This window comes from Ambystoma mexicanum, chromosome 1p (genome assembly GCF_040938575.1).
Source record: "Ambystoma mexicanum isolate Mex_15411 chromosome 1p, UKY_AmexF1_1, whole genome shotgun sequence".
Classification (NCBI taxonomy): Eukaryota; Metazoa; Chordata; class Amphibia; order Caudata; family Ambystomatidae; genus Ambystoma; species Ambystoma mexicanum.
In genome coordinates, this window is record NC_090921.1 from 627,699,850 (window position 1) to 627,726,656 (window position 26,807).

General features: G+C 44.1%; 1 protein-coding gene across 1 annotated transcript in view; it reads left to right on the forward strand.

Moving 5' to 3' along the window:
* LOC138501684 (vomeronasal type-2 receptor 26-like) overlaps positions 1-25,428 on the forward strand; it is a 146,430-nt gene extending 121,002 nt beyond the window's left edge. The window contains exon 3 of the mRNA XM_069622373.1: positions 24,518-25,428. Coding sequence (XP_069478474.1) covers positions 24,518-25,428 — 911 coding nt within the window. The remainder of the gene's footprint in view (positions 1-24,517) is intronic.
* The last annotated feature ends 1,379 nt before the right edge of the window (positions 25,429-26,807 follow it).

Consider the following 26,807-nt stretch of genomic DNA (forward strand, 5'->3'; position numbering starts at 1 on the left):
ATTATAAGAAGAGACAATTGGGAGGGGGAACAAACCTACTATGCCTGGTGTGGTGAGTGTTCAGAACGTGCAAGTGCAGAGGGGAAAGGGATATGGGATAGGTGCTGTGGTGCTCATGGAGAGCAGTAGGTGAAGTGCTATGAAGAAGGTAAGTGCAACCTCCAGTGATGGAGGGTGAGCGAGGCAAGTGCAGAGGATAGACAGCAGCTGGTATGATAAGGTGTGGGAGGACAGAGCCAGAGGGAGCATGAGGGCCCTGCACAGCATTCAAGCTACTGTACGATTAGCAGGGGGAGATGGAGGGAAGGAAGAGTTGAAGAGGAAGGTCTTGAGGCTTTTCCGGAACTTAAGGAGGTCCTGCTCAAGACGGAGAGGTAGGGGAAGCTGTTCCAAAGTAGGGAGCCCACTGAGGAAAGCGATCGACCACTTGCCCTCAGGGAGTTGGTACCAGAGAAACACAGGTGTCTAGAGGGGGAAAATTTAGTCAGAAAGAGTTTTAGATAGAGTGGTCCTCGGCCCCAGACAGCCTTATTGATGATGCAGAGGGATTTGAATTTAATCTGTGCTGCGTCCGGGAGCCAGTGAAGATGTAAGGCACAGAGATGCAGTCCCTGGGCTTGAGGCCAAGGACACGTCTTGCTGCCCTATTCTGGATTAACTGGAGGGGTCACAGAGTGAACGAAAGTAGATTAAGGAGGAGGCTATTGCAATAGTCAAGCCTAGACAGAACCAGAGCCCGGGTAGCACCTGCTCCTATTTCCTGCAGCAGCAAGTTCTCGAAGTAGTTGATCGGGTCTGCGCTCTCTGTTCCTTCTGGCAGCCTGACGATGCAGAGATTATTTTTGCGTGCCCTTCCTTCTGCTTCCTCCGCTCTGTTTTCCAGATTGCGTACTTGCTGTTGGAGTGCAGAGGTCTGTTCAGTGTTGGTGTTTCAGCCACTAGTGTTGGCCTTTGTGTCCTTCTCCAAAGTTCTGGTGACTCAACCAGGCTTCTTACATCCTACCTTAGCAGGTTAACATCCACACTAACCATATCTATTTTGGCTTCCAGGGACATCTTCAGGTCTGCAATGGCAGATCCCAACTGCGATCCCCATGGCACTTTCCGTTCTGTAATAGTGTCCAGGATCTGACGGTCACCACTTGGTGATGAAACGACCACCTCTTGTCTGCTCTTGTCTCTTGTGAATATATCCATCAGTGGCTGTTTCCCTTTGGGTTTGCCTGCTTTAGACGCCATGTCTCACAATCCTCGTCAATTAAGGCTTCCCCCGCCCTCTTTTGGGGTTTGTTTCCACTCGAGGCCTAGCAGTAAGCGGGCTATTCTTCCTGTAGTGTGGCCCGTTCTCTTCTCTTGTGTGGGGCCAGGGGTGATTCCCAAGTTTCTCTTGGGATGCAACAGATATATATTTAAATCAGACCAAATTGGTCATTGCCCTTCGGGTCTGTATGTTCTTTGCACAGCAGCTGCTCTTTGCCACTGGTCCGCTGTCACTGTTCTAGTTCCCCAAGTGATATTAGCGTATCCTGTGGCCCCCGATCTCAGTCTCGCATAAATGGAGACTCTGCTGTAGTGCTCGGGCTTATGCGGCTGCCAGGGCTGTCCCTCATCTACGGCCCGTGATTGTCCCAGCCGCGCCTGTTGTTCCTGTACCAGTGAGGGTGCACTTGAGCAGTTAATTACTTCCCCGCTGAGGGTAGTCCACATGGGTGTCCATACTGTCTCCTATTCCCATAGGAGTACCTTTGCGTTTTACGAGGCACAGCATCTCATGTCTCATTATCCAGCGCACCCTACAGCACCAGGTTCCCAAGTTGTGTGGTTCTCCTTTGTCTGCTGGGTCTGTCCACACCCTGGCCTGCTTTATGTGGAACCTTGGTGCCCGAGCTCTTGCAGTGCTCACCTATTTGTGTTTTCATCCGTGACAGCTGACTGTGTGTCACCTTCTCAAAGAAGCCTCCTGTGTTGGCAATGTTACGCATTTGAGGTAACGGTAGCAGAGACCTTCACTGTGCTCCTTGTGTTGCCAGTGTGCCATTTGGCCGTATCGCAGGCTAAATTCCAAGCACTCCACATGGTCATCATCAGCGGGGTCTGTTCATCGCACTAAACGCCTTCTGCTATTTGCATCCTGGCAATGTGTCGGCAGTTCTTGATCATCCTGGGCTCCACGTTGCTCTCTCGCTTTTCACAGTCCGTCTCCCCTTAGCTGCCATGGGTGTGTGCCGGCTGGCCGTGCCCTTTGTTCATGTGATCGTCCTTGCTGCCACATGTCTCACCCTACAATCCTGCAGCGCTAGGTGTGGGTGCCGGTGCTTTCCAGTCCTGCTCCGGGGGTTGCTGAGGCCAGGAGCCCCCAATCCCCACCGGTGTCTATCGTCAGGTCGGGGCATGGTCCCTCTTGGTGCCCATTCCCCTCGGCAACAGAGTGTTGGTTGTTGTGTCACTGGTGCCCCTCACAAGCCTCTCTGTCCAACTGAGCCTCGGGGTGCATAGACGGTGTGCGCACCTACATGCCCCAGCTGCTGACCACAGCTGTTCGCTCCAGCGGCATGTGCGTCTCGGTCCCTATGGGGCTAGAGCACGGTCCTTTTATGCAGTCCTTTGTTCAGGACCAGCTGCCATTTTAGTTTGAGCGCTGCAGATCCCAGCGGTGCTTTTTTCTCCCATAGCTGCTATCTTACTCCACAGTTCGGCCCCAGGATGCCTTCCCTGCATGCCAGTTCCCTTCATGCAACTGTGGGTACGTTGTCATTCTTCATGATTCATTTTCGTTTGTGCACACAGATCTTCCAGGATCCGCGGGAGCTCCGAAGATGTACAGCCACTCACATGGGTACTTCAGTCAGAGGAGGCGGAGCAGGGGGGGAATTAGGGGGAGAGGCAGAAGTAAGGAAGTTGATGAGAGATGGCAGAATCCGATCAAAGAGAAGGAGGTTGACTTGAGGGACTTGAACAAGGATGGTGCCTGTGATGTAGACATTAATGCAGCAGTGCGATAAGAAGAAGCCTGCAAAGAGATTTGATGAGAAGTCCATGGGTTTGAAGATGGGACAGAGAAAAGGATGCCAGTAAAGATTTCTCTGGTGGATGCACTGACATAGGTGTCTGCAATTGGGAGGCCAGGGTTTGTCTTTTTTATGCTTTTTCCATCCAGATTTTGTGAGAGAGGGTGGATAAGTGATAGTTTAGCAGTTGGGGTAGATTGGGGAGATGGAGAATGCCAACTCAGAGGAAGAGGAAAAATGCGAGAGGCAGAGAGATAAAGAGGGGACGGGGTGCTGCAGTGAACAGTTGTGACTTTAACTCACAAGCGATAGTGCGAAAGTACATTGGGTATTCTTGTAAGAACTTCTAACTGCAGAATTTCCGGCGCAGAACTCCACAATGCAAGTGTGCAACACAATATAAGCAAGAGTGCATACCGACGTTTCTGGATCATAAACCCCATTTGTGCCCAAAGAGTGGGGGATGAATGCCATTGGCAATCGAGATTTTACAGCAGTAATATGTGGTACCAAGAAAGATGATATTTTGTCTTTAACCGGAACGCCTTTGGCGTGCCCGGCTGAAGAAAACAAATCCTTTTTCAAGATGGCCACCATACAAAGGGAAGACGGGCATTGGATAGAAAACCTTCTTCACTTTCCATTGCATGCTGCAGAAAGCAAAAAAGAAACTGTGTTACCGTTATGGCAGCACCACATTTGTGTTCCTTGATAAATGTGTGGTTATGAGCAAGACCTTTACCAGAAAGGCAGTCCCTGGTGGACATGGCGACCTCAATGCAATATTTTCTCCCTTGCAGTAAACTCCAGTAGCCATATCCCTGACGTTGTGGCCACTACCCATACACAGAGGCTACCCCTCAGAGACAGAAGCTGTACCGTTGATTTGTTATGTACATTACGACCCTTGTTAAATATGAAAAGACTATCACATGCACAACACGAAGCTTTTCAGTCATTGTCAATGCCCTTTACATACATGTGTTGTACATGTACTAATTCTTTTCTATAAAAATGTGCGTAAAAAAAACAAAGGAGTAGTGTACTTACGTTGACATAAAATGCCAAAAAAAACTCTGTGATGGGAAGCGCAATGACGTCAGAAATACTGGATGCAACACCATTACCACTCACCTTTCGACACATAATTTTGTAAGTGACACAGGTCGAAAGGTGTGAAGATATGTGTATTGGGAGGTTGTAACCATATATTATTGTACAAACATTTCTGTGCATAGGGCATCTGGGTGACAGAAATTGGGCTAACGGTGACAGAAATTGGCGTGACGGCACTAATGCATATGAGATGGGCCTGACTCTCCCGTAGCCAATGCAAGTGGTATGGAGGACCTTTCTCCATAACGTTCTTTGGCAGCTTAAACAAATGCGTCCATATGGACGTACGTGCTGTGATGTAGCACCTACAAAAGAACACATTACGACCTGCAAGGTAGCATGCCACATTGGGAAAACAAAGAATACATTTGTAAAGAAAACAGTAACATTTAAAAATGTGTCCAGTAGTTTTATTTCACAATAAACTGAGCGAAATCATCGCCCTATGCAAGTAGTAAAGTAGTTTTGTTTCACAATGAACTGTGCAAAAAGATGGCACTATTCACTTTTCCATAGAAGTATTAAGTTTGTCTCTTTGGTCAACAATGACAATGCTAAAGGCCACGTTGTTTTTTTCCACACACAAAAAGTAAGCATTGCCGCCCCACATTGATGTGCAAGACGACGTCAACCGCTGTGATCTACACCACCAGAAACAATGGAATGTTACTTCTTATAGCGACAGCAGCCTAGGGACACAGAGGGCCCACACGATCATCCCAGTGAATTATCACGCTCAGACAGCCGGTTATGAACAGTTGCATTTGACGGGTAAAGAAGCTGTCACTGGGCAACTGTAATCTGTGACAATCACAATAGGGAAGGAAGTATCTGAGGAGGAAATGGGAATTAAAGGATGTATGAATACGCAACCTTTGGATAAACCACAGTTGCAATACATAACATTTTCAGTAAAAAATTAATTCAATAGGAGGAAATGTAGTGGGACCCTAGGGACGGCGACAATCTGCAATGTCCATAATTGGAAAAATAAATCGAACGGCACAGAAAGCTGGAACGTCATTATTAATAATACAATTTTTGTTTGGAACTAGCTGCGCGGAAGGGGAAATTAAATGTGTATCAGTGCAATCTGTGCACAAAACAAAATTGTAACACATACCTTTTTTAGGAAATATTATTTTAATTTGGGGAAATGTAGTGGCACCCTACAAACGGTGACAATGTGCAATGTCCATAATAGGAAAAATAATTGCAACGGCACATAAAACATGTAAATCATTAGGGAAAATTATTTTTTTTTTTACAAATTAAAACATAACTTCAATTCGGTATATAAGCGGCAAAAATACACTTACATGATGTGGAGCGCCTCCATTGCGTTCGCTGTAGTCAGACACTAGTGTATGTGGAAGACTACCTGTTCGGGAACTAATTTCTCATGGTCGGTGCAAACGTTTTTGAAGCATAACCTTATCAAACGATATGTTTTTCAAACTGTTACTCCCTACATTCTTTCTACTCTTTCCCTGTACCTCAAGGTTAAAAAACAAGGGACCCCTTGTGCGGCTGTACTGAGTTTGTGTTGAAAAGAGAAAATGCAGTGGCCTTCACTTCCGAATGCAAATACATTCTCATTTTGCAACAACATATCAGCGGCTATTCATGAGAACCGCTACTGGCGTACACGTGCAGAAGGGCTGTGTGTACAAAATAGTGCAGGTGGCTGGCTGAGATTTCAAACAGTAGGACGCCAGCCTGATCGCAGTAATTCTGTTTATGTATTGTGCAATGGACGCAGTAAATTAATTTTGTACAATGAGTAGCAAGCCCCACTGTACCGTATGACAGTGCTAACAAGAATACTTCAATGTTTGACTTTCTACTACCACGTCTCATTAACGCTCACCTTTCGAAACAGTGTTCCATAAGTGTTATGAGTGCATTGGTGCCTTCTTCGTTTAGGTATGTTAGCGCCGATGTTCGCGTTCCACAGAAAACGAAGTAAACATGGCAGACGTATCGAAAGATTACAAAGCACTTCACGCTGTGCCACAACCAATTGGTGAAAGCGCAACATGGTCGCGGGCAGCACGCCATGGGATAGCCAATTGCAATCTTCTCCACGGAGCGAACAGGGAAGTGTGACCGTGGAGCAGACACAGATATCACACATTTTTAGAGACATACTTTTTGATTGTTTTTAGGGGAACTACTGGATGGATTGTCACAAAATTTGCAAAAGCACGTTTTCGCGCCCAAGCCCCTGCCTCAAATTTGGTGCAAATCCGTCCAGCGGTTTGGCCTGTAGCCGTGCGCAAAGTTTTCCCCCATTCCGTCTATGGAAAAAATCCCCTATAACTTTGCCCCCCCTGAACCAAACATCACCAAACTTTGCAAACGATTTCAGAGTGGATCATATACTTTCTTTGCAAAGTTTGGTGAGGATTAGTTCTGGGGGAGCAGAGTTATAAGCCGCCCAAAAAGTGCTCTTCCTATGGAAACAGCAACTTAACCATAACGTAATACACCATTTAAAAGCAGGTATAAATAAATACATTCATCAACAAATAGGACGAATACAACAATACTATGATTACACAAATATAAATTATATTTTTATAAAATGTATTTTATTACATTGATTATATAATCACAGTTGCAGCTGAGTAGATAAGGTTACATTGAACTTTACATCGGAAAATGAAAAACGTCTTTCCTCTGCAACTTCTCTTTCCATAAATCAAGCTTAGTAAATTTGGCAGGCCAGCGATCTTGCCAAATCTGAACACTCTGCTAAATTTGAAATCTGAAACACACCCAACATTAAAACCATGTGCATGAATATAGGAGCAAAGGAAGTATTGGGTGTACTACTGAACATACACAATTATCCTCATAACACACACACATGCACCACCCGTGCAAAACCAAACATATTTTCAGTATGTTCAATAGCACAAATCACCAGATGCTTCAAAAATAATGTATAATGCAAAATGGATTTACTGAAACAGAACATACAAAACATTCAAGATGTTGTCGTTAGAAACGTTGCCATGGCCAGTAAAATTAACCCTGTCTCCATGGAACACGGAACGGTCATTGCTGTAGATGTCGATTTGGCAGATGTATAATAAGTGCCTATACATAAAGGTACAAATACGTTTAGTTCACATTCCAGTGAGCTTTGCGATCTTCTGTGCTTCGGGCCCATTCTTTACAGACAGTGATGCACGAAAAACAATGTGCCACAATGGAAATTGTTGAAACACATACTGTAGTCAGGCCCTCATTTTCTGAAGAATGTCTGTGACCTTGGCATAACCAAGGTCATTACCACTGATGTGGAGGAGGAGCACATCAGAAACACCATCATGGTAGGGGATTCATAAACTCACACAGGCCACGGTATCAGTCTATTTTTCCCCAGGATGTCCATGCCAGTGGATGTTGCAGCAGAGATGCTCACTCTACTCCTATACGTTGGAGAAAGCCCAGAAGCCATTGGATCCAAAATTCCCCAACAATGCCCATGTTTTTAGACATATAACCAAAGCATGGTAAAAAGCACAATACATTATAAGGAGACTCCATTTAAAACTGCACCAGAAGAAACTACATACTGTTTGTAGTACACATGCCACCATATAGCAACACATATATACCACCACATAGCACCATACTCACGAATAAAAAATTATACATGGCAGCGCACATGTAAGCATATCTACATACAGCTTTAGTGCACCAACGCCCATTCAGACAGACGCCCTAGCATACCATGCACATTTACAAGCCATGTATACACCCTGACTCATGCAATGTTCAAGACCCTGATCAGTTGGCATGCCTTTGTGCTATTCAATCATATGAACCACAAGCTCTATCTGCCATATTCCTTGGAATGACTTAACAGTCCATGCAACATGCCTTCAACTTCATGCCATTTAAACAGGTATCCATGCATTGACAAACTCTTGCATCCAAAACACTAACAAAAAACAATTCAATTTACTGTTTCCACATTTTCTGTCACTGGATGTCTACCAAATGGAGCCTGCTCCAAGATTCCAACCCTGACAATTATCGTGGTAAGTCCAACACAATGGTCAAACACTACATGAGTTGAACTCCCCCAACAATCATGTATACAAGCCATGTATACACCCTGACTCATGCAATGTTCAAGACCCTGATCAGTTGGCATGCCTTTGTGCTATTCAATCTTATGAACCACAAGCTTATCTGCCATATTCCTTGGAATGACTTAACAGTCCATGCAACATACCTTCAACTTCATGCCATTTAAACAGGTATCCATGCATTGACAAACTCGTGCATCCAAAACACTAACAAAAAACAATTCAATTTACTGTTTCCACATTTTCTGTCACTGGATGTCTACCAAATGGAGCCTGCTCCAAGATTCCAACCCTGACAATTATCGTGGTAAGTCCAACACAATGGTCAAACACTACATGAGTTGAACTCCCCCAACAATCATGCTCACTAAAACAGAAAACCCACGCGCTATCTAACAGGGAATTCTCAAAGCTATCCCACTCAACACCTCATTCAAAAATTATATTGCATAATACGTTTTTATAAATGCACTTGGAACACACTTTCGCCTGTGCCATCAGGCAAGATAACACATCTTAACAACACACACAGGTTACCTAAGAACAAGGAATTACCATAGCATCTTCTTTGTCCACTCTAAAAACTCAAACAGGATTACATTTTCATCCACACTACCTACACAAGAATGTTTAAGGCTTAACACAAGGGAGTGAGCATATCAAAGTTTTATTTGCAAGGTAAACCAATGCAGTGTTATGAATGTCTTTAAACAGCATAATAACATAACAGCACTGCTCATTCACAGAGCTATTCACCAGATGAAAATAACCAAAGAAACAACTCAGTCACGGCATATATATATATATTTTTTTAATTGTGTTACTGGCTATACTAAGACAACCTTACACAAAAAGGCATCAAACATCACAAAGCATTACAGGTCATATGGCTCACAACTTGCAGCAATACAATCTAAAAAAAAAAAATAATAATTAATTGCAATGCTAAAAGAATTTCTAAAACATAAATACACACCTATGAAAAATTAAATCAATGAAGATTATTCAAAACTTTAACAAATACCTTTCTTTCATTCTCCGTTATAAGGTCTGTTTTCATAAAGAACTGTTTAACAGGCAAGCCCAGCAAAGACGTTTCACCACCGCTATAGTGAAGGGAGTCTCTTCCCCACTAGAGAGCCTATTTTATTTAATTGTTTTATGGTTAAACAAGTCAACCTTTAACAATCTTGACAAGAGTTAAAAAATGAACAGACAATTTATCCCAACAATTTAAATTTAAATACTACTACAAAAATTAAAACAGTAACAGCAAAGTAAGAAGCAAGAAGCAAAAAGCAAAAAAACAAAAGAGATAAAAGAAGACACAGTTAACACATCAGGCACTACTAGATCCATAATCCCCTCACCTCCCAGCATATGGGTAAATGCATGCATCATAACCACCATTACTACAGACATAAATGATACAGACAAGTATGGATATAGGTAAGAGGGTAACTTTTTTTTAGCCCTGCCTCCACCCCCAAAAAAAGTCACAATGGCAATTACAGTGGATGTCAAATGACCAAACAAGCATGAGGACCAAATCATTTCAGGGTAACCAATGTTTGCGAATTGTGCAAACCTTCGTAGGAGCATTGATCTCAAAACAGTTAGTGCCATAAATAGATGTTTCAGAGTTTTCTGGGCTTCCACGTCCTACAGTACCTACACCCCACCCAGTCCCCGACAATCAAACCTCTTCTACACATGATTTATTTGGTTAAGAAGAGAGTCCAAAAAAAAAACAGAAAGGCACAGCGAGCCCATCTAGCCAGATATACTGACAGGAATGCTGCTAAAACTCCCAATTTCTTATGATCATATTTTAAATGTGAGAGAGAGGGGTAGCTATGTACCTTTTCCATCGTAAGGATCCAGTCAAACTCAAATACATTTTTCTTCACCCGCTCTGGATTATAACAGAGTTCCTCTGATGAGCTCTGAATTTTAATAAGAACCGAAGTGCAATGATCATTAAGCCAGGAGCTTTTCCTGCTTTCCAGAATTATTTTTGGATCATCAAAAAGAGAGCCTATTGAAATATTCATCCAGGTTTAAATAGGACCAATTATGGACATAGTTTCCCGGCAGTGTGGTTCTGGATTCCTGCAAAGCGCTGCTGCGAATTACAATATGGTCTCTCGTTTGCAACTGTATCAACCTCTTTAAACATACCATAGAGGCCATTCTCAATGCGTGTGAGTTTAATCTACCCTTGTGAAACTCCCCAGTTGGTAAAAAATTCAATCTGTAGGATCTGCATCCGCCAATAAGCATTAGGGAATTGTTTCAAGTAGGCTGGCATATGCCCCAGAGGTTTATCCATGACAGATAAGCTTTAATAAAGTTTAAACGACCTAACCTTGTCTATAGTCTTCCCCCAATCTCTTACCCATAAGTTTTTTTTTAACATGTCCTGGGTTACAAATCAGTTCAACCCCCTTTTGACGGCACTCATACAGAATAGAGTCTGCACATAGCTTTTTCTCCGCAATTATCAGCTCCCACACATAGAGCCGGTCATACCCTTAATTGGATCTTGACTCATCGCATTTCTGTCTCTGACATTAACATTGCTCAGTGTCCGTGGTCAAACCACTATTTAGTGAATTTCGCCTTTTCTCCACCTTGTTCTTCGATCCCCTCAAAATCTTCCTTACAACCGTATGTTACTGCTAGGAATCTGAAGAAATTAACGTCCCAATTACTCTCCTCTCAGCTGCTGTCAAAACTTGAGCCTGTGCACACTTTTACTAATTCCGATGACCTAGCACACCATCTTACCCATACCTTCACCCACATTGTTGATACACTCACACCCAAAAAACCCTGACTAGTTACACCTATTTCCAACAAGAACACTTGGTTTGATGACTCAATTATTGGTCTTCATCGTCTTAAACAAAAGCCAGAGAGACAATGGCAGAAAAATCCTACCCCCCTTCTCCATACTATCTATAAACAGTCAGTCACTAATCTCAAACAAGCTAATATGGACATCAAATCCCATAGCTATAACACGAGGATCACCTCTGCCAAATCAAATCTAACACCCACAAATGTTTTGCCATTTTAAAAGAGTTTGACGGTAAATCCCCCATTGAAACTATGGTAAAGAAGGATGCTGACTGATGCAAGTTAATGCATGATGAATTTAACTCCAAAATTTGAGGTCATACAAAATCTATTAATGACCGGTTAAATTGAGTTCCCCTTGTTGCAGCTCATGGACACACTCCTCTGAATATCTTCTCACCGTTTACGTATAAAGAAACAATGCAAACATCTTTTCTTTTTTTTGCCCTGCTCCGAGGGCCAAATCTGTGGCAAAAATGAAACCTACCTCTTGTATGGGGGACAGTTGTCCTTCTAGCCTCTTTAAAGCTTGCATCAGCAGCTTGGCTCCTTGGGTGAACTTCCTTGTTAATCTCTCCTTCCAGGAAGCAAACGTACATGCAGCTCTTAAAGAGGCATGGTTTACACCCGTGCTAAAAAAAGTACCCTAGATCCTTTCATCGCTAACATCTACCGATCTATCATTAATGTGCCGTTTTTATTGAAAATATTGGATCGCGTTGCTTACCTACAACTGCAGGATTTCCTCAAGAGTAGCAACCTTTATAACTGCAGGCAATCTGGCTTCAGGTCAAACGAAACCGCGTTACTTGATTTGAAATCCCGCATTGCAGCGTTCGACTTAGTTGACCACTTCCGGCTGGTCGCTAGGTTAGATGATCAGGTGCTCTGTTCATCTGCCGTGGCTCAGTGGATTGCATCCTTCCTCGGACCCAGATATGTCAGAGTGGCTGTGGACAATGTTTGCTCTACTCCCACCTTAGTCACTTGCGGGGTACCACAGGGCTCCTGCATCTCGCCAACATTGTTCAATATATATATCATGCCTGTCCTTGCTCTTCCGGATGACCTAGGTGTCCAATTTACCAACTATGCTAATGACATCTAGGTCATAATGGAATTATTAGATGCTATACCAGGGACACCAACACTGTGAACTCCGTGTATCAGGCCATCCAGGCTTGGATGGTTACCAACTTGCTTCCACTCAATGTTAAAAAAAAAAACTCCTGATTATTGCTTCCAGATGTAAAATCAAAAAACTGGGCCCGACTATGAGAGTTTTTGCATAGTCACTAACAACATTAAAGTTGCTAAATGTGTAAAAACATTAGGTATTACTATGGATGCTTAGCTTACTATGAAGTTTCTCAGATAAAAGCCTCTTGTAGCTATGTATCAAAACTTTTGAATCACATACAACCGTATATTTCCTTACAAAATAGGTAATTAGTTGCCACGGCCCTGGTTAACTCATGCCTTGATTATGGTAACAGCTTAATGGCCGGAACCTCTCAAGCCAATCTCCAAGTTCTGCAGGTTACACAGAACAATGCTATTAGTGCAGTCTTTTGTCTTTTTCATAGGGATCACATCTCTGAAGCCAGACGAGAACTTCACTGGCTCCCTATAAAACACTGTATTACTCATAAGATCCTGTCACTAACATTTAAATGCTGTAACGCTGATGCACCACAGTATTTATCAAACTGACTGTCTAACATCAGTTCTAGGTCAAAGTTTCGAATGCATAGGATCGAATGACCAAAGGGTCGAACCAAAAGGACCGAAAACCAAAGGGTCGAATTTCTTTTTTGTTTTTTTTATTATTTTTTTTTTTGGGGGGGTCCAAACCCCTGTTTTTTTGGTAATAACCACGTTTTTTCCAAAACGGACACCCAAAAAAAATATATTAGAAAAAATAAAAATTCAACCATTTTGTTTTAGGTCAAATTGAGTCGACCGTTTGGCATTCGATCCTTTTGTATTCGGTACTTTAACTGGACACCTCTAACATCCCATTAGAAAACACCTTGCGCTCCTATGATCCTAACAAACTGACACAGCCCAGATTTAAGCTCTCAGGTTTTGGTGGCACTATGTTTAACATACAAACCCCTTTGGCCTGGAATAAGCTTCCCGACCACTTAAGGAAGGTGAATGTTGTGATGTGCACTCAGACGTCGTTCTCGATCGGCGAGGTTCGAGAACGATGCTGGAGTCAGAGTGAGGATCTGCTTTTTACATGGAGTGCACCCGCCTGGGGGCTCTCGAATAATGCTACTCTTATGAATGTATCTTGCCATTGATATCATTTAAGAAACGGAACAATTGGCGACGAGTATTTAGGGAGAGCCTCCAGAAGAGAGCAGACTTCTGCTTGACGCCCCACGAGCCCAGGCAGGACAAGGAAAAGCTGCCCACCGACAAGTAGCACAGCAAAGAAACCGGACCAACAGAGGCAGGTACACCGTGAGGGACTTGAAAGAGGAACCGATGAGCCAGCAGATTGGTCATATATAAAAAATTAAGGAGGGCCATAGGGCACTCACCATACAGCATTAAGCAGCATCTTTCAATTGCAGGGCCCGGCGTGTGTACAGCGCTCACCTATACTCAACACCGACCAGGGAAATAACAGAATAACCGGGACCCACTGCATATTGGATGATAGAAAACATTATAAATGTTTTTTTTATTTAATAATAACCAAGCCTCACCAAACACTCTGCAATCAAAGACTCAATGATGTTCCATGAATACTTGCACAGTGGGCATGAGCATGCTAAATAAATAAACAAAAACAAAAGAAAAAGAGTAGAAAGAACAGAGAAAGTGAACACTCCTGCTCCTTGCCCCTTCCTTGCAAATCCAGGTAGCCCACCACACAGTGGTAGCAGTGGGTGGAAACATTCCAAGTGTACTTACAAGCAATTGGTCGAGCAAAATTCAACAATGACCTTAAAGTGGCCACCATATCAAATTGCATAGGTGCTGAAGCACTCAGGATTTTCCGCACTCTATCCAATCAGAGCAATAGTGATGAAGGGGCAGGAGATTCCACTAGTGGCAGCAGAAACAGACGCTATGAAGCTGCTCTTTGTAAATTCTCCAACGATTTTGGGAACAAGACAAACATGGTACTAGAGAGATATTTATTCTCCCGAAAACAGAATAAGGGAGAATCAGTTGATACCTATATTGCTGTTTTAAGAGGGCTGATGGCAACGTGCAGGTTCACAGGCATTGCGGACCAATACTTAAGAGATCAATTAGTGCTCCACACTGCCGATTCCCACATTCAGCAAACATTGTAGTAGGCTAAATAACCTACTTTAGACCAGGCAGTGGAAATCGCCAGGACAATGGAATTAGGAGATAGATGCATGAAGACTGTACAAAGCAAACAAGATATAACAGAAATTAAGAGTGTGCCAGCCGAAAGAGATGATGATGGAGAATATGCAATAGTAGCATTGATAAGAAGAATGTCCACAGTGGCTGCCATAATGAAACCCACTGAGAAATCTAGAAAGGAAAGAGATACTTTTAGTAGAATACAATGGAGATCGTACAAATGTGGTCGGGGCAAACACCCCATTGTTGACAGAAAATGCCCAGCATACGCGGCAGAGTGTTTCAGGTGTGAAAATATTGGACATTTTGGAAATGTTTGCAGAAATAGCAGAGGAAGAGGAAGGGTGGGTTCAATTGGCAAAGATACAAGGAAATTAACTGCACCACAAATACCAATATTAGAGCTTTGGAATAAATAGGGGGCCCCAGCAGCCTATTATCTGTTTCAAATTCCAGAGAAGAACAGGAAATACAAATGTTGACAATCACCTCAGGAGGAAAGAGAGGTCCATGGGTGAGCATGAGAATCAACAAAATACCTATGCAAGTGATGGTGGACACAGGTTCGCCATTCGCCATACACCATGGTGGATGTCCTAACATTCACTAGAGAATTGAACGGGCGATCTGAGGAGTTGAGGACAACCAATATCAGGGCCACAGGGTACGGCAAGAGTCTCATCAACATCATGGGTTTTAAATGGGTCCCTCTCAACTTTGAGGGCAGAGAGACATACTGTAAGTTGTACAAGGTGGAAAATGAACCGTCGGTGGTAGGATGGGAAGAACAAGCAGCTCTCCGAATAAAGATACACCCGGGAGAGGCGATTCCGATATTATGTGTGTCCAATAAAGATTTTAATACCAATGAAGGGCTAGCAAAGAGGTTTCCTTTAGTATTCAATGAAAACATTGGAATGTTCAAGAGTTTCAAACATAGGATTGTTCTGAAGAGAGGTGCCAGACCATCATACACAGGGTGAGAAACATTCTGTTGGAAATAAGAGATGCACTGCAGAAAGAATCAGAGAATGTTATTGGTGTCCAGGGATGCGGAATGAAATTGAAGAGTGTGTAAGGAATTGCCAGGCATGTGCAGCAAGTGATAAGAGCAAGAACACGCATGTTACACCACTACAACCTGCAGAGATTCCAAACATGTTGTGGAAGAAACTGGCCATAGATATTACAGGACCTTTCAAGACATTAGATGCACAAAAAATATATATTGTCGTGTTTTTGGATTACACGTCAAAGTGGGTTGAATGGGAAGTAATGGAGGGCATGATTATGACACGGAAGATTGTGAGATTCTTGGAAGATGTATTCAGCGGGGAAGGAGATCCCCAAGAAATAATATCGACAATGGGGCCCAATTTACGTCAGAGGAGATGCAAGCGATTTTAAGGATCGAGCCATTGAACATAAAGTTACTTCACTTTACCATCCCATTGCCAATGGATTAGTGGAGCGCATGAATGGTATGGTAAAGAAAATAATACAACTGGCTTTGGCCGATTAGTTACCATGGAGAGATACACTCAAGGAGACATTAAATGCATATAGAATGACTCCTAATTCTACAACAGAAAAAGAACCATTTATCATGATGAGAGGGAGAGTAGCAACTTAACAGGTTGAGACCACCATGGTTACCAACAAAAAACTGTAAAAGAATAGACATTGATATTATATATTATAAGGAGAGTGAAAGAGAAACAAAAGAAATACAAAGAGTACTATGACCATACCAAGCATGTAAGGAAAAGTGAATTTAAGGGAGGAGTGTGTGTAAAAGAACTTAGGAGAATTTTAAAAAGCTTGTCCAAATTCAGGGAGGCACAAACAGTGCTGAAAGCATCGGAGAAGTCAGTGATTTTGGAGGATGGAAAAAGATGGTTGTGTGATGATGTTGTATGTTCCAGAGTACTGAACAGACCAAGTGAGGAGTCACATTTTTGTCATATGTTTGTGAGGGTTAAGAGCAGATTCACAACCAAAAACTGTCAACCGATGCTGCAATGGAGAGAAGTGGTGGTGACCTTTTCCCTGTCCAAAGGATGTCGCTGAGGAACAGGAGAGTTGCTCCAAATTTCAAGAGTGACTATGTTTATTACTAACTGTATCCTTTTTACTGGTATATTTTATTCACGTCCCCTCCTCTTTGTCTTTTCCCCCAACTCTTTCCCTGTTCATCCATGCAGGAGAGATGTTGTGATGTGAACTGGGACATCATTCTCAAGCTGCGAGGTTTGAGAACAATACTGGAGTCAGAGTGAGGATATTGGTTTTACATGGAGCGCACCCACCCTGGGGGATCTCGCAACAAAGCTACTCTTATGAATTTATCTTGCCCGTGATATCATTTAAGAAACTCAACAGCTAACTCCCTCTCTGAGTTTAATAAAAAAGGAGTTAAGACCCTCCTCTTTAATCTTGATCCAGATTAAGCTTTCTATTACCTTCTTATTGCTTCACCTGGACTCTTTTGTGCTTGTTCATATTTTCTTGTTTTTCGTACACTGGGAGGCCTATGGGCGATTTAGCGTGTGATAAAAATTAAACTAAATGAAACTAAAGAAAACAGATGCATATGAAAAACATTGCCCTTTTGTGCAGAATACATGTAAAAGAAGTTTATTTTATTCATTCATTTATTTTGGCATTTATGTAGGTGCACCAACCCCATGAGCATCTAGGCACTGGTTACAATAAGGTAGAAAGAGGAAACATGAGACAGTTGCAGAAAATAGAGGTAGAGGAGTGTTAGTTAAAGAGGTGAGTTTTCAGTTTGTTCCTGAAGATTTTGTAGGAAGGTTTGTCTCGCAAGTGTGCAGGGAGGTCATTCCAGAGAGTGGAGGCCAGGACCGGGAAACTGGACCCCCAGATTGTTTGCGGTTAGATCTTGGGGTAACGAGGCAATGTTTGTAGGCAGATGGTAGAGGTTTTACTGAGGAATGTTTTTTCATTTTCTGTGTGAGGTAAGGTGGGGCATTGTTGGTCAGACACTGATGAGCGAAAGAGAGGGTTTTGAAGCTGATATGGTCTTTAACCGGGAGCCAATGAACGGAATTTCTGATGTTTGTGATGTGGTCCCACTTTCAAATGTCTAAGGATGCTCGCAGCTCATTGTTCTGAATCATCTGGAGCATGGTCAAGTTTTTGGCTGAGGTGATGCTGAGCAATGAATTGCAATAGTCAAGTTTTGAACAGACAAGAGCCTGTGCAACCTCAAGCCATTGTTTTGCAGACAGAAAAGGTTTGCTGGCATTGATGAGCTTAGTGGCATATCCAGAAGTGGAGGCAATATGATTGACCTGATGGGTCATGTTTAGTGAATAGTTGCAAACCAATTGTGTTTAAAGCCAAGAGATTGAATCAAGAAGCAGTTGTTGATTTATCTTTCCCCATTGAGGATTTAAGTGGAAAGATTGGAACAAGCCTGACCACAGAGTACAAATAGTAGTGGTAGGAGTTTTTTATCCTGGCAGGCGGGTACACCAGGAAAGGTACATTTAGTGGTAAGTCCTGGCAAGCGAGCGTTGAGAAGGATTTATGAATTCTGTCCAGGAGGGGCAGAGGTTCAGAAGTCCAACCTAGTTTCTTGGAACAGGGTAACCTCTGGGCAAAAGCAAAACAAAAGAGGTGATGGTTGGAAGGTTTAGAATAAATCTCAACCTCTGGCATTGCTCTGGGCAACCCTCCAGACCATCGTTCTTCGCCTGCCAAGCCATTACAAAAGGGGAAAGACCACATGCAAATCAGGCTTGGTCCCACCCCCAAAGGGGTAGTCCAGCCCGAACTGCTAGGTCACATCGCTTCTGCACGAGACCACAAGCATCCCCAGACATGTTTCAACCTTGTTGGGCATCATCAGTGAGGAGTAGCTTGGGTCTCTAGGCCCAGCAGGCACGGGACCCACGTCTGGGCATACCCGTCCCACTCGGGGTGACAAAAGCAAAACAAAAGAGGTGATGGTTGGAAGGTTTAGAATAAATCTCAACCTCTGGCATTGCTCTGGGCAACCCTCCAGACCATCGTTCTTCGCCTGCCAAGCCATTACAAAAGGGGAAAGACCCAAGCTACTCCTCACTGATGAGGCCCAACAAGGCCGAAACATGTTTAGGGATGCTTGTGGTCTCGTGCAGAAGGGATGTGACCTAGCAGTTCGGGCTGGACTGCCCCTTTTGGGGTGGGACCAGGCCTGATTTGCATATGGTCTTTCCCCGTCTGTAATGGCTTGGCAGGCGAAGAACGATGGTCTGGAGGGTGCCCAGAGCAATGCCAGTGGTTAAGATTCACTCTAAACCTTCCAGCCATCATCTCTTTGTTTTTGCTTTGTCACCCCGAGTGGGACGGGTATGCCCAGACGTGGGTCCCGTGCCTGCTGGGCCTAGAGACCCAAGCTACTCCTCACTGATGAGGCCCAACAAGGCCGAAACATGTTTGGGGATGCTTGTGGTCTCGTGCAGAAGGGATGTGACCTAGCAGTTCGGGCTGGACTGGCCCTTTTGGGGTGGGACCAGGCCTGATTTGCATATGGTCTTTCCCCGTCTGTAATGGCTTGGCAGGCGAAGAACGATGGTCTGGAGGGTGCCCAGAGCAATGCCAGTGGTTAAGATTCACTCTAAACCTTCCAGCCATCATCTCTTTGTTTTTGCTTTGTCACCCCGAGTGGGACGGGTATGCCCAGACGTGGGTCCCGTGCCTGCTGGGCCTAGAGACCCAAGCTACTCCTCACTGATGAGGCCCAACAAGGCCGAAACATGTTTGGGGATGCTTGTGGTCTCGTGCAGAAGGGATGTGACCTAGCAGTTCGGGCTGGACTGCCCCTTTTGGGGTGGGACCAGGCCTGATTTGCATATGGTCTTTCCCCGTCTGTAATGGCTTGGCAGGCGAAGAACGATGGTCTGGAGGGTGCCCAGAGCAATGCCAGTGGTTAAGATTCACTCTAAACCTTCCAGCCATCATCTCTTTGTTTTTGCTTAACCTCTGGGCAAGCCAGACCAATCGGGGTAGCTATGGCAGGCAGTCAAGACTAAGGGCCTCATTACAAGGTTGGAGGTAGCCATGGTGCTATTAGCACCATGGCTACCCCCTTACCCCATACCGGGTCCGGGTTGTCGGAATAGGGACTTACCGGGTCATTCCAACCTTGGAGGATCCGGTAAGTACCCATTCTGAAAACCATTCCCATTAGAGCCCCACATAGGGCTCAATGGGAATGGGGAAGGAGCTAATAACGGGCCCGCAAATAGCGGGCCCGTTATTAGCTCCCTGGTCCCTTAGCAGCTCCCGCTAAGGATGCCTGGTAAAACCAGCTGGCCTTAGTGGAACCCGCTCAGGCACCTCATAATGTGGTGGTAAGGGGTTAACGGCACCAGTATCCTTACCGGCACCGTTAACCACTTACCTCCAACCTCGTAATGAGGCCTCAAGTCTCAGGGGGGGAGGGTGACTGAAGGACCTCATAGAGCACACAGAGCAAGGACACTTACAAATTACTCCAGATAGGTGTTATATTAAAAATATAGACACATTTATTACAAGGCCTTTGTAACACAGACTATAGCAAATAATCACAGTAGCACTGAGTAAACCAATACTTCACACTCAATACAATTTATATACAGGACCAGGAGGGTCAAAAGGGGATGACTGCACGAAATATGTTGACAACCTAGAGGGGACGAAAACAAGCAGTGCAGTTAATCTTTAGACCCAGTTCAACATCAGTTATTCACCTAACTAAGAGGCAGTCCAAGCCCTAAGAAGAGTGGAGCCTTGTGCTCAATAGTACATGTGTGCCAAGGCACGCGGTTGTTCCAATGGACAAATCAGGGTCTCTTCAGGGGTCTCTAGCAGCTCGGGAAGGTGGATAAGGCGATGAAGAATAAGTTCCCACTATTCAAGAAGGACCTCCACTTGAAGGCAGAGGCAGTTCGAGAGTTCGAGATGGAGTCGCTATTTCGCAATAGCAGTGGACATGAGAGGGCCCCCTAGGGGACACTTGTGCGTAAAGTTGGGCTCTGGCGCTAGGGGCCACCAGTTGGGGTAAGGATTACTCACCAGTCCCTGAGGCAAGGAGACCCAAACTTCAGCAGGTTAGTCCAATTCGGTTGCAGGTTCGATGGCGGCAAAAATGATGTCTCGGCACCTTTTAGTTACTGAGTTCCAGCAAGGATTCCCAAACGTGACAGTGGTGATTTCTCCGCTTCTGGGTGGATGAATCACCCCAGTTTCACTGCAGCAGGCTTCAGGTGCAAGAGGGTCACAAATGCAGTGGACTTGCAAAGGACGTTGCTGCAGCAGGGCAACACGGTAACCGCGTGTACTCGGTCCGGGCGCACTCATCTCACTTCAGACCTGGGAATGCCAAGTATACAAAATTTGGTGTGAGGGTGCCGTGGACACAGAGCTAGCAGTATGCCAAGTTTCGAGGGCCTCTTCAAAACGACAGCAGAGAGAGAGCAAAGGTCCTAAGTAAGCTGGTCAGCCCACTGGTTGGCCCAGGGACACTTCCGAGAAAGCTTACTTGCAGGTTTTGGTGAAGGTGCCGAGAATAGCTGGTGCCACTATTCCAATGGGTTAAAGCGTCTTCGCAGACCTTCTAGGACAACCAGATGCAGAGGGGTCCCACGGGACGACAGCGGGCTCAGGGTGCCAAACCTTCCAGCGGGTCACCAGCGGTTCCTCGACTCAGCTTCGTAGTTGCAGGATACTTGTATCCTATCCTTTGTTCAGTGAGAACTCAGGAGAACAACCTGGAAGTGGTGTTTCCAGCCTCCTCTTATCCAAAGTTCCCTTTGCGCCAAGACAGAGAGGACCCATTGGGAGATCTGCTCACACACACTCCATACGTGGACCAATCACAGACCACGGTGGTCTCGACACTCCAGACTCTCTGGCACCCAGGATGTGTATTGGGACCAGACATCCCAGCCCACATCTGGAGGCACACACACAAGCCATGCAGAAGCCTGTGAAAGCATTGGGATTAGCGGGAAAATGCATGACCAAATAAGGACTGGCCCAGGTCAACTTGACCTGGGGAAGGTGAAGGGGCAAGATGGCCAAAGGACAGGACAAAGAACCTCGTGGCATGGCCATTTTGGAGTTAGGCCACCTATTTGTGCCAAACGCAGTTAACACGGTTAACATTTCAGGAAAGGGTTAAAAATAATGCAAAACAATAGCTGCCACCAGTCCTGTCCATGACACATCTGCACAGTTCATAAAAAGTCCAGCGAGAGTATCTAGGGCCTTTGGAACTGACTATAGACCCAAGTGTGCTGTATAGTAAGATACATTGCACACTTGTTACATGTTGCACAAAAGTTGCAACATGAGGAAAAGGACTGAGGGAAACAAAGTCTCCCAGTACTGACTGTTTTAAGGGCATGTCAGTTCCCCATAAAAAGTGAGCGAAAGCCCAGAGGAGTACAGCTGAAGGCTTTGCTTCTCTGGCAAAGTCAGTCAGGGATGTCTAAACAGCAGCAAAAAGTTTGGGGGTTGACACATGGAGGGAAAATTACATACACATATGAAATCTTTCCTAACAGTGAGTGGACCAGAAAAATGATGACTTAAAGTACTGCAAAGTGGAAGAAGGTTGTGGTGAAAAGGAAGTGACAAACCCAGCAATGTGTTTTGATGAACTGTTACATTAACCATTCTGACAAAATGACTTTGCTCATAAAGAAATGTGCTGTGATGAAAAGTGATTTGCCTTCAGAGTAGATAATATTTACATTGACTTTTGGTTTGGCATATGAAGAGATAATCCTTTTTGATTTGCCAAGCTAAAGATTGTGGAAGCTGTAATAAATGTCTTCAAAGTAGCACATCATTTTAAGAACTGATTTAGTACACCAAGACAAATGACTGGTCATTCCACTTGGTTTGTGAAAGGAACTTTCCCGAAATTGAACTTTGGTTTAAAACATACTTTATTGATCCAGGGGAAGGTGATTTAACTCTGGTCACAAGGTTCCTTGTTTATAATTGTGTTTCTGACTGTATGTTATTGTCTGAAGCTCACATTGCCAGGCATGTCCTGTATGTTTTGTTGGGCATATATTAGTGTCAGGGACAGGTACATTTGGACATTAGGTCATTTTCCGTTAGCCTTAGTTTGTTAGGTAGGGAAATCCCTGTTAGGCTAGGGAAAGATAGGCGGTCATCTCATCTTTGATTATTAAAATGACTTCTTGTGAGAAAACTATTTGTTTGTCTCGCATTTCTGACCCCTCCCAGCGAGTAGGGTTGTTAGACCGAGTGAAGAGAGTGAGAGCAAAGTGCTTGTGAGATTGAAAGGAGGATAAGTGAGTAGAAGCTGTGGTAGAATAGTATGAGTAGCAGTGTGGAGGCGTGGAGGTGAGAGTAGTAATGTGAATGTGGGAGTAACCGTATAAAGGAAGGAGTACTAGTGTGGAGGAGGGAGTTATACCATTGAGGGGAGGAGGCAAGTAGTAGGAGGAGTGAGAGACAGACAGATGGACAGAAGTTGGAAGGAGAGAAAGTGGGTGGAATTGGATAGAGAAGAGTAGAGAGGGGAGCATAGAATTCAGTAACAGGGAGAGGAGCATCAGGGCATGAGAGTAGGGTGACTGAGTCGGGTATTGTGTCTGGAAGGCACATTCCCTGACATCTTTTAGCGCTAACAACATCAATATTGTAGGGCTAGTTTAGAAAGAGCTCAGGTAGAGAAGGTGATTGCCATTAAGTCCTCCTTTGCTGGAAGAAAGAGACTAGACAGCAGGGGTCAACAGTGTATCTACTAACCCAGGGTTTAGGGACCATTGGGTTAAAGTGGGAAATACTAAACTAGATACGTGAGTGAGGGAGGGCACTAGGACACTGCTTAAGGAAACAATGAAACCGCTTGAACCTTTTCCACGAGTTAGAGTGTTCTTTGAACCATCTCTGACACCAGTCAGCATTCATTGGTTAATGTCTGCCCTAGGGTTTGTAATATTGTTTCCCATTCAAATGCTTCCACAAGCCTGGCCTGACACAATGGGGGATCACCACTATGCACCGCTTGGGTGCACAGGGAGAAGCTTGTTGTCCCACTCTCAAACACTAACACTGCGTCAGTATTATCAGGGCAAATTCACTAGACTGTTGGAGGTACGCTGCTTATATGATAGTCTGGAGAGGAACGCACCACAGATATTTTGACTTCTTCCCATGTCTGTGCATGGTGCCACTGCATCTAGGACCACATAACTATGGTGCCCAAGTTTTTCCCTGCCTTCCGTTCGCACACCACTTTCCATCAGTGTGTAATTTTCCAATTTGTTTACTGCTTATTTTGTGTGAAGTACTGCCACAATGTGGCCTAGCAACACACAAGCAGGGACAATCTGGGTGGGATGGGGCTGGTGGTGTTGTGGATGCCACATAATGGTGTGATGTGCATTCTTATCTGTGACAGGAAGGCGGTTTCTCGAAGCGACTGTACTGAGGTGGAGCGTGAGCTTCTAATAATACTAAAGCCTCTGCATGTGTGGCGTCATTCTCCTCCTCCTCCTCCTCCGCGTATCACTGCTTCATAACCTCTATTTTCATCATCATGCATCTCATGGTTAATAATGTTGTCTGAATTATCACTGTACTGGGCTGGCAGAGCTAGAGACCTAGGATGTTGAAACTTCTTCTGTTCAACCATTCCATGTGTTGTTCTTTCCTGATCTTTGGTAGATAAAATCTGCATACCATTCACCCGGCTTCTGAGATAGTGGTCAGAACTAAATGTGCAACATCCTCTGTTGGTCTCAGTGGATAGTTATCATCATAGTGCAAAACCTCTACATGTATTTGGCGTGTGTATTATGTGATAGGTGTGAGGGTGTGGAGAAGAGAAAGGATTTACAACATTATTTTCTGGAGGTCTTCATATTGTGGTATTATCAGTTACTATGCACCTGCCTCGTTTAGCAAAAATCCCAAACTCCTACTTGCTTGTTTTATTGCTACCCTATAACATGTAATGTTTAAGAAGCTGCATTTCCTGTGTTTTTGTACCAATCACTCTCTCTCTATCTTCCGTGTCTGTTTATTAAGATGCGACTGACTGCATGAAATGTCCAGAGGATCAGTGGCCCAATGAATCCAGAGACCTTTGCATGCCGAAGACTGAGGAATACCTTTCATTCAGTGAGCCTTTGGGAGCCATTTTGTCCAGTGTTTCAACCTTTGGCTTCCTGCTTGCCTCCAGTGTTCTTTGCATCTTCATCAAGCACGGAGATACCCCCATCATCAAAGCAAATAACAAAACTCTGAGCTATTTTCTCCTGGTGTCCATTCTGCTCTGCTTCCCCTGCTCGTTGCTGTTTATTGGCCGCCCTGGGAGGGTACACTGCTGGCTGCGTCAGGGACTGTTTTCCACCCTCTTTTCTTTTGCAGTCTCCTGTGTGCTTGCCAAAACTATCACAGTGGTGATTGCATTCCGTGCTACAAAGCCAAACAGCTCTTTGAGGAAGTGGGTGGGCTCGGCCATTCCCAACTCCGTGATCCTAACCTGCTCCAAAACGCAGGTTCTGATATATGGCATATGGCTGGCAAGCTATCCCCCCTTCCCAGATCGGAACAATCAGGCCTTCAGAGGAAGGATGCTGCTTGAATGCAATGAAGGGTCGCCCTCTTTCCACTACTGCATGAAGATATTTCTGGGTCTTCTGGCATTAGTCACCCTGGTTGTTGCTTTCCTGGCTCGAAAGCTGCCAAGTGGCTTCAATGAGGCCCAGCACATCACCTTCAGCATGCTGGTATTCACCAGTGTGTGGCTCTCCTTCATCCCGGCCTATCTGAGCACAACAGGGAAGTATACCGTCGCCGTGGAGGTATTTGCCATTCTGTCCTCCAGTGCAGGCTTACTCGGCTGCATTTTTGCTCCCAAGTGTTACATCATCATTGTGAGGCCCAAAATGAACACCCGAGAACATTTAATGGGAAAATATTTGCTCAAGAATTAGGAATGGCAGCTTTTATAGGCTATTGCCTCTGTCTGTTTATAAGCTTCGCACTGCCTTTGATTCAGAACAGACAGCTATCCAAGCCCCAGGCATCACAGGTCGTTTTCATCGCTGTTCGATTCTTGTTTACAGAATTCCCAAACTGAGAAAGCAAAGGAGTGTCTGCCTAATGTCGACTTAATAACTTTTGAATTTAAATGAATTTAATGTCGACCCCTGGAATCGACCTTAATGTAAAGGAACCTGTGGGGTCCTCTCATTATTTACCATAGCCTCATTTCACCATTTTCTTTTAATAGTGCTTATACCCACATATCCCCTTCCATTACCCATGCTTTTATCTTTGCTGGTAAGTATCTCCTTATTCTAGCTTTATTTTCCTATCATTTGTTTTAAAATGTCTTCTTTTATTTTCTTTAACAATCTTTATTTTAATTATTGCAATAATAGTTATCTTAATTATTTTTATTACTATAGATTTAGTTAGACATTCTTGGACACTACAAGAGGGCATTTTCATTTGGGTGGAGCAAAATCAAGGCATATTGCTTTTGTGCCTACATTTCCCGCTCCTGTCCAATTGTGTGCTCAGACAAGGAAGGCAGGGGTGGGGGCATGGAGTTATCATCTCTGCCATGGTTTCCTCCTCTGTCTTGCACAAGCTTTTCATTTCAAATGTGGAGCCCACCTCAAATTAGCACCTCCAGTAGAGCTGGCGGATATCATTATTAAACACTGTCTGCAGATGGCCATTTGCAGGCGGCGTTTACTTTTTTTTGCAAAACCGTAGGTAAAACCGAAGAGTATAAGGCAATTTCGCCTTGTTTTACTCTTCAGTTTAGTACTCCGCCTTGCACATTATCTAGTTGCATGCAGGGGGGGGGCAGCAGCTTGTAAGGGCAAACAATGGTGATCCACTGCATGCAATTTAGATTTGTTTTACAATGAGCATCTGCAGGTTTATTTTTTTTAAATTATATTTACCTGTTCCCAAACCCAAAACCTAAAATTTTTCTTGACGTTGTTTCCTTATGGAAACACTGAATTTTAGTGTTGAAAAATGAAGGCATTCAACCTTTAGACCTCTCGACTTGTTAGTCTCACAATGGCCATGCCCATTTTGAGTAGCCAACTTCTGGGCTTTATATTGTGTTATCATAGTTTTAGGAAGACGCTGACAGATTCCAAAGGAATCCCTTGGACTTGTGAAAACGTAAAAGATTGAAGTCACTTTACTCCTCTTTTCTTGTATTTTGAAAAGTGTTTGTACAAATATAAGCATACATTTCCTTATCTCATCATGTATCTGATACCCATACAACCTTCAATTATGATAGCCCATATAGGTGAAAAACAATTTGCAAGGCAGTCAAATTCCT